This window comes from Ctenopharyngodon idella, chromosome 18 (assembly GCF_019924925.1).
Source record: "Ctenopharyngodon idella isolate HZGC_01 chromosome 18, HZGC01, whole genome shotgun sequence".
NCBI lineage: Eukaryota > Metazoa > Chordata > Actinopteri > Cypriniformes > Xenocyprididae > Ctenopharyngodon > Ctenopharyngodon idella.
In genome coordinates, this window is record NC_067237.1 from 23,228,885 (window position 1) to 23,241,373 (window position 12,489).

The following is a 12,489-nucleotide window of genomic DNA, read 5'->3' on the forward strand; positions in this document are numbered from 1 at the left end:
ATGAGAGTCGATAGCCGCCTCTTTAGCCACCACAGTTCGCAGTCTGCACTTGATGTGATCTCCTTTCTCACACAGCCCCCTGTAAGCAGCATATTTGAGAAGTGCACAAGAGGGCTTTAGTAATTAAAAAAAGCTGCCTCAACGCACCACCCCCAAAATACTGCAGCCTTGTCGTGCAGATCGAATTTATCTTGCACACAAGGGACTAAAGACCCAATTGGCTGATTGCATGCTGTTGGAGCTTACTTTTCAATGCATTTGTCCAGTCATTTATATTAAAGAAATACAAACTACCATTCGAAAGTTTGGGGTCAGTAAGATTTGTTTAAAGAAATTATAATTGATCAAAAGTAACAGTAAAGTCTTTAAAAATTGTACTTTTGAACTTTCTATTAATTAAAGTATACTACAAAAAATATTACGGTTTCCACAAGAAATATTAAGCAGCATGACAGTTTTAAACATTGATAATATAATAATATTATATAATAATACATGCTCTTGAACACCAAATCTGCATATTATGATCTCTGAAGGGTCATATGACACTGAAAACTGCAAGTAATGGCTGCTCAAAATTCAGCTTTGCCATCACATGAATAAATTATTTTGAGTAAAAAAGTTATTTAAAAAAAATATATATTTCATACAATTGCTGGATTAATGATTATGAAATTTATGTTATGGTTTTTCGTATGAACTTTACGGCCCTTTTTAGGTAAACAAAACTCAAAATACCATATAAAAAGGTATTTAATTTTTTTTAAATAAATTCCTTGCATTATTTTATTATTGCCTGTCTTTTTTAGGGATTGTTATTACTGGATATTGTAGTGCTTTGAAAGCCCTCAACATCGTCTTACCATGTGGGTGGCTTATTTTTTTTTTTATTTTGGATCAAAAATATCAGTACACACATGTTCTTTGATTGCTGTTTTCGCTCTGTTGCCACAGAAAGATGATGCAATCTCTGGGCAAAAGCTTTTCACGTTGCAAACGGTGGTGTTTTGAAATATGTTACTGGTTAGTTCTCCTGCTAACTGTCTCATACTTTTCTTCTGAGCAGATGCCAGTGATCTCGACAATGTCAGCCATGGCAGTCTGGACAGCTCTAACGATTCTGCGGAGCGAGCTTCCATTGATACAGACTTCACTAAAATGGATTCCAGTGATGACAGATCCAGCACAGGTACCCGGGCCGCCTTCATTCTGTCTGTGTTCTCCTTCCATCATCAGTCCTCCACTGCGCTCTCGGCACAACAGGACGTGCCTCTCTCTCCTTCAAACTCCAAAAGTCTCTAGGAGAGTCATTATTTTTCACTGTGGGAGTGAAAAGACATCTCTCCCTCATTTTTTTTCTCGCTTTCAGTCTTTTCTCTTTTTTTCAAGCACACATTAGTATAACACATTTGGTTCAGTGAACAAAAGCATTACACCCATTCACATGCCCCCTCAGATGATTCAGATGAATTTTGAATGCAACTTCCAAAACAAAAAAGAATTGTGATAAAATGAATGATTTCATTAGGAAGTACACTACTGCTCAAAAGTTTGGGATGAGTAAGATGTTTAAAAGAACCAACACTTCATTGGTCAAAAATACAGTAAAAACTGTAATATTATGAAATATTATTACAATTTATGTTTTTATTTTTATATATTTTAAAATATAATTTATTCCTGTGATGGCAAAGCTAAATTTTCAGCATCATTACTCCAGTCTTCAGTGTCACATGATCCTTCAGAAATCGTTCTAATTTGCTAATTTGGTGCACAAGAAACATTTCTTATTAAAACAGTTGATCTGCTTAATATTTTTGTGGAAACCATGATACATTTTTTTCAAAAGAACAGCATTTATGTAAAATAGAAATCTTTTGTAACATTATAAATGTCTTTACTATAACTTTTGATCAATTTAATGGATCCTTGCTGAATAATTAATTTTTTAAGAAAAAAAATCTTACTGTCCCAAACTTTTGAACATTAATGTACAACATTTTCACAGGATCTGTAAACTGAGATGAGTCTACCCATCATCTACATACCCTCACGTCACTCAAAACCTTCCTGTGGAACACAAAGAGATATTTTTAAGAATTTCCAACCTTTTTTGTCAGTAGAATGAAAGATAATATGGTTCAAAACAACATTAGACCCCATTAACTTTCGTTATATTTTTCAAAATGTCTTCCATAAAGTCATGAAATGAAAAGAAATGAGCAGGACTGCAGTTGGTTCCTGACACCCATATCTGAGAATATGGTAAAAGACAGAGAAGAAAGGCCCTCTATATGTTCAAACAGCTTTTTAAAGTATTCCAAAGCTATAGGCGGTGATGCCCACGGAGGAGATTTGAGAGATTGAACAGAAGAAACTCGCAGTTAGCGAGCACTCGCAGACAACAGTGTTGCAGGAGTCTGACTGAGGAGGAGAGAAAGGAAAGAAGGAATGACTAATGGTGTTATTTTAGCTCACCTCTGGAGGCAGTACTATGATGTGAACTTTATGCCCCATCAGCTTTCTCAGTGTGGCTCAGAAAGAGGCATCCTGTGAGTGTCTGTCAGTGTTTCTGCCCGATTACAGAATATGTGAGAGTAAATTAGTGCTTCTTTTTGATGTTGTGTTATCATGGGTCATGATGTTCTATTCTAACTTTAGACTTTGTTTGAAGCCTTTCTCCTAAGACTCTCTATCCAGCTGCATCAAATGACCCAAAATCAGTAAAGTAATACTAAAATATTCAATACGGATTTGTAAGCCCTCAAAAAGATTCCATCATATTAGCCCTACAAAAAATCTTACCAGCATTAAACATTTATGAGGATGATTTGTTTTGTGCACACTATATTATGTTTTGGTTTAGGTCAATTTTTTTGGTTTAGGAGTGTTTTGTTCTGAATTGCACTGAATTATCTGTTCCAAAAGAGTTGCTGAAAGAAAAAACAATGCTTAATGCTAAAATTAAGACCTGGATTATGTTAAATGTGCACTGAAAACAGTGTCAACTTTAGTTCCTGAAGAAAAAAATCAGTTGAGAACCACTGGTCTTAGTGTTTGTTTCTATGTATTGTTTTGATTCCAGGTGGTCAGTCTGATCAGGGCTATGACTCTCTGTCTAAAGAGGAGGTGAGGTTAGGAGGAGGTGAGGAGCAGAACCCTTCTCCAGACATGAAAGAGAAGAAGGACAGAAACTCTTGCTCATGTGAGTAATGCAGAATTCTTTTGTCTCTAAACGTACAAAGGGTATGTGTGACACTGAGGACTGGAGTAATAGATACTAAAAATTCAGCTTTGCCATCACAGGAATAAATTACATTTTAAAACATATTAAAATAGAAAACAGTTATTTTAATTAGCAATAACGTTTTAAGTTAGTGACGTGACGTGTGGTGTCCCATACTCTGAATTTGTGCTCTGCATTTCACCCATCTTAGTGCACACTCACAGGAGGGAGTATTAAACATACACACACTATGAATACACACCCGGAGCAGTGGGCAGCCATTTTTGCTGCGCCACCCATGGAGTGATTGGGGGTTAGGTGCCTTGCTCAAGGGCACCTCAGTTGTTGGTAATGAGAGTTGAAGAGAGCGCTGTTCATTCACTCCCCCCCCCACCTACATTTCCTGCCGGTACTGAGACTCAAACTCGCGCCCTTCGGGTTACAAGTCCGACTCCAACTATTAGGCCACAACTGCCTAATGCCTAACATTTCACAATGTTACTGTTTTTATCTGTATTTTTGATTAAATAAACGCAGCCTTGGTGAGCATAAAAGACTTTAGCATATAAATTAACAATTTATTATGAACACACATGAATTAAAATTGAACAATAGTATATTTATAAATTAGATTAATAAATACTGGAAAAATATTGTTTATGGTCATTTCAACACATGAACTAATGTTATTGAATAAAATCTTATAGTATATGCTCTATATGTATATGCTGCCCTATACAGCATATACTGTGCATAATTTAGTAAGCAGTAGACTAGTATTTAGTTCCAAGTACATAAGTTGCACTGAACACCTCTTCGCTTCCCCCTAGTGGTAATGTGTGGCACTGCAACATATTAAAATGCTTGTTTATTTGCTTCTTTTTAACAAGTGGCTCTTTGTTTTTCCTCTCATTTCAATGTTCAGTGTCTCAGACTATCTCAAAGATGGAGGATTCATCCCTTCTGGTTGGAACCCATCCATCCGCAACCAATGGGGAGACCAATCATTTCCTTTCTGAAGCCCTCCCAAAGACAAAAAGGCCAAATTCCCTGAATATTTTTGGAGAAAAGCCTGTGAGGCCCAGCACACTGGATCTAACCCCGGGTAAGACAGTAGAAGAACTCTGTACTGAATCTGTCGCAGCACTGATAGAAACAGATGCAGTGGGGGGCGTTGTGAGCCCACCTAAAGTTGCCGTGGAGAGGACTGCTAGCTGCACGGTTGCCATGGAGAAGAGAGTTGCCATGGAGAGGGAGCACATCGGCGTGGAGAGGAGCGTGAGCTGCAGCGGTGCACTTGGCCGAGTGGTTAAGAGGACGGGTATTGAAGCAGGATTTGATCCTCTGTCCCTCATGGTGGCTGAGACTCAAGTCCACAGTGAGGGGGATAATGCAGACACCCCCACCGCCCGCAGAGACCTGGCTGAAGAGATTCATCACTACATGAACAACCTGAGTAGCCCGTTAAGCCAGCGGTCTCTTAGTGTGGACCTCAAGGGGCTCCAGACCCCGTCCCCGCACAGCTCTCCCCGCATGTCCGCAGCGGCTGGCTCCCCCTGCACCTCCCAACTCCAGCCTCAGCCTCGAACACGACTCTTCTCCTCGCCCTCCCTCCCTCAGGGCCGAGTGCGCAGGGTCAGGGAGCAGCGGCCCACCTCCCTGGCCTCCCCTTCCTCACCTACTCCCTCCTCTTCCTCTTTCTCCATGGACTCTCTCCTCACCCCGACCCTGGACGTGTTCAAGAGCAGCTTCCTCTCTGCTGGGAAGGGGGTCGCTGAGAAAGCCAGCCGACTGTATTCACGACTTTCCTCCCAAACGTCCATTGCACAGGTGTGTATGACATTACCCATTTATGAAGTTCTGGAAATTAAGGCCTTCTTTGCCGACTCTTTTCACCTCTCCTTTTTTTCGGAAAGAAATACTTTTATATACATTAAATGGATTGAATGTGACAGTAAAAACATTTAAATTGTTACAAAAGATTTCTACTTTGAATAAATACTGAAAATATCAAAAAATGAAAATATCAAGCAGCACAACTGTTTTCAACATTGATAATACTAAGAAATGTTTTTGAGCACCAAATCAGCATATTAGAATGATTTCTGAAGGATCATGTGACACTGAAGACTGGAGTAATGGTTGCTGAAAATTCAGCTTTGCATCACAGGAATAAATTTATATTTTAAAGTCTATTAAAATAGAAAATAGTTCTTTTAAATTGTAAAAAATATCACTGTTTTTACTGTACTTTCAATCAAATAAATGCAACTTGGTAAGCATAAAAGATTTCTTTTCAAAAATCCAAAAATCCAACTCTATTTTTTTTTTTTTCCTGACCAGGATTTAAACTCTGACCGGGTCAGTGTGTCTTCACTGGGGTCAGGTGACCCTGATTGCTCCTCTCTGATCGAAAGCGATTCCTGTGTAGACCCCGATGGGCTCTCTTCCCCCCAGCGGGATGCCACCCAGCCTGTCACGCGGCCCAAACGGAGCCCTTACAGAAGCAACCACTGCCTAGAAAGCCCATCCGCACCACCTCGACTCTTCCGACAGTCCTCCCTCACTGGTGAGTGTGTGGCGTTCGCTGTTCGCTTTACTCCTGAAGTAGCAGTGTTATCTAAATATCAGACAGTAGTTTTTATGTTATGTTTTTCTATGCTTTGCATGTATATTTATAAATATATCCTTAATACCTCACAGAATAGAAATAAGTCTCCTGAGACATGGGGAAAAAGTGACATTAAAATAAAAACATACATATAAAATATATAAATAGTATATTTACTATTACGAGTTTCTCTTAGTGACTGTTGCATTAAAATAATATATACTGCATTAAAATAATTTTATTTACAATATAAAAAGAGGATTATTTAATTTTGTAAAACATGTTTTTATAATTTTACACTTGATATTTATCTCACACACTATAAATGGGATGTCACACTTGTCTGTGTGACGGGTGGGCTCTGTAATCAGCAAAACGAGTCAACAGTGCGACCAACACTTTCTTTTTTAGCTAATCAGGATCTCTTTCTACCTCTGAATTTATTTGTTTGGGTTTTCTAGACAGTGAATTGAGGATATATGGATGAAGTCAGCAAAATGGTGGAAATTAGCAAAATGGCTGAAATTACTTACAGCACATTTAATATTCATAAGTAATGTTCATTTTAAATGCCTATCCTCTGTTCAGGCAAATCTTTATGGTTTCCCCTGAATAACACTAAAAATAGACAGTGTGCTAGAAAATGACCCATCAGGCTTTCTCATGAGTAATGCTCGGTATATTTCGGTCCTTTGTCAAGATTACAGTGTTGTACAACAGCAAGAGAAGGAGATATGTTTAAATAATGTAAAGATAATTCTAATTATGAACAATTCAATTGTAAAGATGACCTTATTTGTAGCTTTTCTAGGCCATTATGCGTGATGTTTTGGGTAGGTGATTAAGCACGTTTTTGCATATGTGTGTCGTTCATTGTTTCTGCTCCAGCAGCTGCAGAAGTAGGCCAGTAGACAGGGCTGAGTGTGTCTGGCTCTGCAGTAATGGGGACTGAGAGGGGCTCTTTAATCAGGCTGATGGGGGTTGTGCTGGAGTGCTCCCCAATCACTCACATTCGCATACACGCTCTTATCCCAGACTTCTGTCGAGCCTCTCTCCTCATTCAGTGCCATCAGAATTAGCATTCATAATCCCTGCAGGCAATCACCTTGAAATGTGACTTGTTTTTGGAGAAGATTGTTCTCTGATGAAAAACATCATCTTCAAAGCGCCTTTTCCCGCAGAGAGTGACTTTTGTTTTGTCTTTTTTCGTTTAGGTCCATCGCTGACGATAACGAAAGCTCTGCAGACCTCAGACGTGTGTTCTGATTCCAGCCTCACTCAGTGCACGCAGAATTACGCCATTGAAGTGAGTTTTTCTTACTGTGAATGACACATATGTTTAAGTACTACTGTGAGACTAACTTTGATTGGCTTTGCAGGTACGTATGTCCAGTTGTTCACGCTGTAACACCTGTGAGAGTTTGGTGTATGATGAAGAGATCATGGCTGGTTGGACAGCTGACGACTCCAACCTCAATAGCACGTGCCCCTTTTGCGGCTCTCCGTTTCTGCCCCTGCTCAATGTGGACATTAGAAACCTGGGTGACCAGGAAAGGTAATTTGGTCTGCAACCAAATCGGTAGATATTTCTGTAGAGATATTCACGATTTCAAACAGTTTTCTTCTGTTTCTAATCAGATCCCCCTCTCAAGACACACATACTTGCCAGACAGACGCCGCAGATGAACTTTCACAAGTTTACGATGTCACTGGCAATCTGTCCAGCAATGGAAAAAAAGACCCTGTAAGAATATGTTCCTCAATCTACAATTCATTACATTTCAGTGTTTTGGAATCATATTTTGTAATCATCACTTTATTATGGTATGTAATACAATAATTTCCGGGAAAATATGGTATTGTGTTACATTATAATTATATTTTTGTGGCTCAAAGGTTGGTTCAGTTCATTAGGCTGGTAGTTATTTTAATCTTTCTGTGCTGTAGGAGCCAGTTACCGTGCCCTACCTGAGTCCTCTGGTACTTTGGAAAGAACTGGAGAGCTTGCTGGAAAACGAGGGAGACCAGGCCGTCTCATCTGCAGCCATTGTGGATCACCACCCCATTGTGTTCTGGAATCTGGTGTGGTTTTTCCGTAGGCTGGACCTGCCTAGCAGCCTTCCGGGACTCTATCTGAGCTCCAAACACTACAGCAAAGATGTTCAGGTGGGTCTCAAGAATTCTCACATGATGTCCCATTTGGTTTTTAATGAATGAATAGTTGTAAATGCATAGAAGCCGTTGGTGATGCCACTGTATTTCTCCATAACAGCTTGCATCAATGTTATGTACATGTTTTCTTGCAGCCGCTGCAAAGTTGTGCATCAGAAGACAGTAAAAATGTCTTGGTTCAGATCCTGTGGGACAACCCCAGACTGCATCAGGACCCCATTCAGCCCTGCTACTTGCTCTGGAAATCATATTGTAAGAATATGTCCTACAAACTCATTTGCACAGTGATAAGAGAGCTTTATGACTGTAAATGTGCATGAAATTGGTTCTTGGACAAATATTTGCAACAAATTTATGCTGTGGATATGAGTTATGCCTCAAACCAATAACAACACTGTTCCTTAGGCCAATAAACAACCACCCAGAACATTCAAAGAAACTTTAGGAAAAGCATTAAATGTACTACAAGCCTTTTAAAAACACTTTAGCAGCTGTAGCAGTAGTTTTGCATGAACATCACAAGCAGGTACCGGCTATGTACATCATAGTGTGTTCATGTTTTTAAATAGGTGCAAATCCTGCAGTATCTGCTGCCCTGTGGGAGGAGGAGCAGTCTGTGAGCTTAGAGCTGCTGCAGAGTGTCGTGAAGAGCATCCAGAGGAACGATGTCTATCAGCCCATGAGTCAGATACTGCAGGTACTGGGCACCAGACTGGGCTTCGTCAGACAACGGTAGGAGAACAGTACATGTGCCTCAGCACAAAAACAATATGTTTAAATAAGTTTTGACAAGGTAGTCTTAATGACTCATTTATCTTTATTTTATCATATGCAGGAGCTTATATAGAGACATCCTGTTCCTAGCTTTGGTGGCTTTGGGCAAAAGTAGCATAAATATCGGTGAGTTGACTGTTTTGATAATGTATTATATTACTGTTCCAAACTTTGGGGTAAGATTTTTTTTTTTTTTCCCAAATGAAATGACTTTTATTCACCAAGGATGCATTGAATTGATCAAAAGTGTCAGTACCGAAAATGTAATATATGTACATACAGTCAAACCAAAATGTATTCAGACACCTTGAACATTTCATTCATTAATACAGTTTATTCACTATAGTTTAAAAAATGGTAATAAAATATGACAAGATCTCAACTGTGTTAAACTGAGTCAGAAAACCTTAATCTTAATTATGTCAGATAACTTAAGCAAAACATGGTCAGGTCAAAGTGTCTGAATAATTTTTGGCATCAAAATTTTTATCAATTTTACTGGTAGTCCACTGTATGAAGAATTTTTGGATATAATATGTCACAGTTTACTTTATTTTGCTATCCTCACTTACATAAATGAACTATAGTGTCCTACACCCCATAGTAAAAATATATAAAAAATGTCTGAATAATTTTTGGTTTGACTGTATATGAAATATCAATATGTGGAATATATGCTAGTACAAAGTAAAAACATATGAAATTGGAACAATTCCATATATTGACATATTTTTTTCCCATATAAATATGTTTATGTATGTATAATGCATATTTTGACATATATGTCTCATATATGAAATATCATATTATGCTCATATAGAGTAAAACATACACAGCTATATATGAAACATAAGAAATTGGAACAATTCCATATATTGACATATAAATTCATCCCATATAATATATATGTTTATGTAAGTATAATACATATTTTAACATATATATCTCATATGAAATATATGCTCATATGTACATATTTGTTTTCACTCTATATATTACATTTCTGTAAGGGTAAAGACATTTACATTGTAAGACTTTCTTTAAAAATTATGAAAAGGTTTTTATTTCAAATAAATGCTGTTTTATGAACTGGAGTAATGATGCTGAAAATTCAGCTTTGTATCACAGGAATAAATTGCATTTTAAAAATGTATTAAAATAGAAAACAGTTATGTGAAATGGTAATAATATTTCACACTATTACTGTTTTTACTGTATTTTTGATCAAATTAATGCAGCCTTGTTGACGATAATGTACATATATGAATTTGTTCAACGTGAGCACTAGCATCATTACTAACATCTTCATTTATTCTCACAGATGCATTCGACCGTGAATACAAAATGGCATATGACCGTTTGACACCCAGCCAGGTCAAGATGACCCACAATTGTGACCGGCCACCCAGCGCTGGAGTCATGGAGTGCAAGAGAACCTTTGGGCTGCCCAATCTGTGATTCACCTCCTCTCATTCCTCCCTCTTTCCTCGCATTCATCGCACAGGAAGGCATCCTAGATGCCCAAGTCCCATCCAAAGAAGCAACACTTTCATTGATTGCGATCCTGAATATTCATCGTAACCAAAGCTACCTCTGGCTCCCATGAGGTCTCCTTCGAAAAACGTTCCTGTCTGTGACTGTTCTTCTTCATACACTTCCTGTGAATATGCCACCTTATAATGTCTGTAATCATGTTCATTACCTTATATTCCCCCTTCACTTTTGCTCTTCCGTCTGCCTAATGTCTTGACCCTCGACCCCCCCCTTTGGAAGCTTGGGGTCATATTCAAATCGCCTAGCACCGCTCAGGTAAACTTGAGTTCAGAGGTCATTGCAGATTAGGAGCAATATCATTGTGCTCAGGCATTCCATCGCTCCATTCGTTCACGTCGAGTGAATCATGGAGTGGATTCGGGACCAGTAGCTGTAGAACAATCAAATTGATCACGTTTAGGACGCGTAGAAGCACAATGAGCGACCCCAACAAACACAGTCCTCTTTTGGCCGTCTAGGGGCACTTGTATATTTCACATACAAAGAGACTTTTGTGTATATAGTCTATTATTATTTTGAATATTTGTATTATACAGTTATATTTTAAGACTGGAATTTGTTACAATTGACGTGTCCCCATTTGTAAAGACTGTTCGTAGTGTATAGGTTTCTCTTTTGAGCGTGTGCTGTTCGTCGTCCTGGTCCTGGAGACCAGTCGTATATGGTGACCGTTAGTGACACTGTTGTCTTGAGGTACAGAACTGGACCAAATATAAACTCATGACTCGCAGTTTACATGGTGAGAAATATGTTCGATGAGATTTTTGAACTGAGAAATGCCTTACCTTGGGGCAAAGAATGGTACGGAGACAAATTTTCAACAGGGTAAAAAGAGTAATACAGCTAGTATAAAAAAAAAAATGGACTGTTAATATGAATATGAAGTCAGCATTTTACACACACTTACATAATCCAAAGTGTTTACCATGAAGGTACATAATATTTTTTTTGTTTGTTTTAAACATTGCTTTATAGTGTGCAATGATGCATAAATATAGGTCCCCGTTGTCAAGATGCATACAAGCATCTGATGCATACTAGCACTTATTTACTCTTTTCAAATTAAACATGCGGTAACTGGAACTGTTACATTTTAATAATGTTCATTTTTTATCATATTGTTAATTGAAGATGCACTTTGAGTTTGTGTGGTTGGTAAGAGGATAGCTGAAGTTTAACAAGCGCAGTGGATTATGGAAAAAATAATTATACATGTAATTATACACAATGATATATTGATGTTAATGCCCCAAGTGGACAAAAAACAAACAAAAAAACAGATACTGCCCCCTAATATTTTTTTGGGGAAAAAACCCTTTGTTTATTGACCTGATGCTGTGTAAAACTACAAAAATATACAATTTACACTGCTGTTAATATTTAGCAGTTTTTTTCTATCACCTGCTTTTTATGTCCATATGGCATGGTAGTGAAACAAACTGACCTATTTCATGACAAGCTACAGAAATTTAAAGCGGTTAATGTGTAAGGTGATTGTTTTTTTTTTGGTTTTTTTTTAAACAAATCATTTTATGTTAGGGCAATGTGCTTTACATATCAGTCCTTTTGTTACTTCTATTTATATTTGTATATATCATTTTGTCAGATCCGAGCCAGGTCTATCAAATTGTTTAGAACTGTAAATAAACTCACTTAAATCGACTCTGGTGTGTTTGTGTTGCTGTCACTGGTTTGTTCAATGAAAGAGAGGAAGGGAAAGTCGCATTTGAAACCCCATTTAATTTTGTACTGACCCAACAAGTGAATATTTACAATGAGCAACTCTCAAGAGAGAAATTGCGACATTCGAAAAGAACAATCATTGCCTCTATTCAGTACTGTTCAAACAGCCGTGTGACATTTGTATGGAAATTCACAACTGTTCATATTAGAGTCATACTGATTACATTAGAATTTGTAAAGAAGTCTTTGTTATATGCTTGAGATTCTACTTTTATAATGGAAAAAATCATATTTTACATACAGCACAACATCTGCATTTAAAACGCTTGCTAATGACAGTTTTCCATGTTACAAAAATAATTCCATTGCAGAATATGATTAAATTACATCATTTACAATAAGCTCACAATTTCTCCCACTTCACCCATAGCTAGCTGAAAACCCACAACATCAATTAATACAATCACAA

General features: G+C 37.8%; 1 protein-coding gene across 3 annotated transcripts in view; it reads left to right on the forward strand.

Moving 5' to 3' along the window:
* Positions 1-11,999, forward strand: part of dennd4a (DENN/MADD domain containing 4A) — a 34,820-nt gene extending 22,821 nt beyond the window's left edge. For all 3 annotated transcript variants that reach the window (XM_051870006.1, XM_051870008.1, XM_051870007.1), the window contains 12 exons: positions 1,067-1,189; positions 3,086-3,205; positions 4,152-5,056; positions 5,570-5,795; positions 7,052-7,143; positions 7,217-7,392; positions 7,476-7,581; positions 7,785-8,003; positions 8,144-8,261; positions 8,579-8,741; positions 8,845-8,909; positions 10,105-11,999. In XM_051870006.1, the coding sequence (XP_051725966.1) occupies positions 1,067-1,189; positions 3,086-3,205; positions 4,152-5,056; positions 5,570-5,795; positions 7,052-7,143; positions 7,217-7,392; positions 7,476-7,581; positions 7,785-8,003; positions 8,144-8,261; positions 8,579-8,741; positions 8,845-8,909; positions 10,105-10,241 (2,450 nt within the window). In that variant the 3' untranslated portion in view covers positions 10,242-11,999. The remainder of the gene's footprint in view (positions 1-1,066; positions 1,190-3,085; positions 3,206-4,151; positions 5,057-5,569; positions 5,796-7,051; positions 7,144-7,216; positions 7,393-7,475; positions 7,582-7,784; positions 8,004-8,143; positions 8,262-8,578; positions 8,742-8,844; positions 8,910-10,104) is intronic.
* Positions 12,000-12,489: the final 490 nt, after the last annotated feature.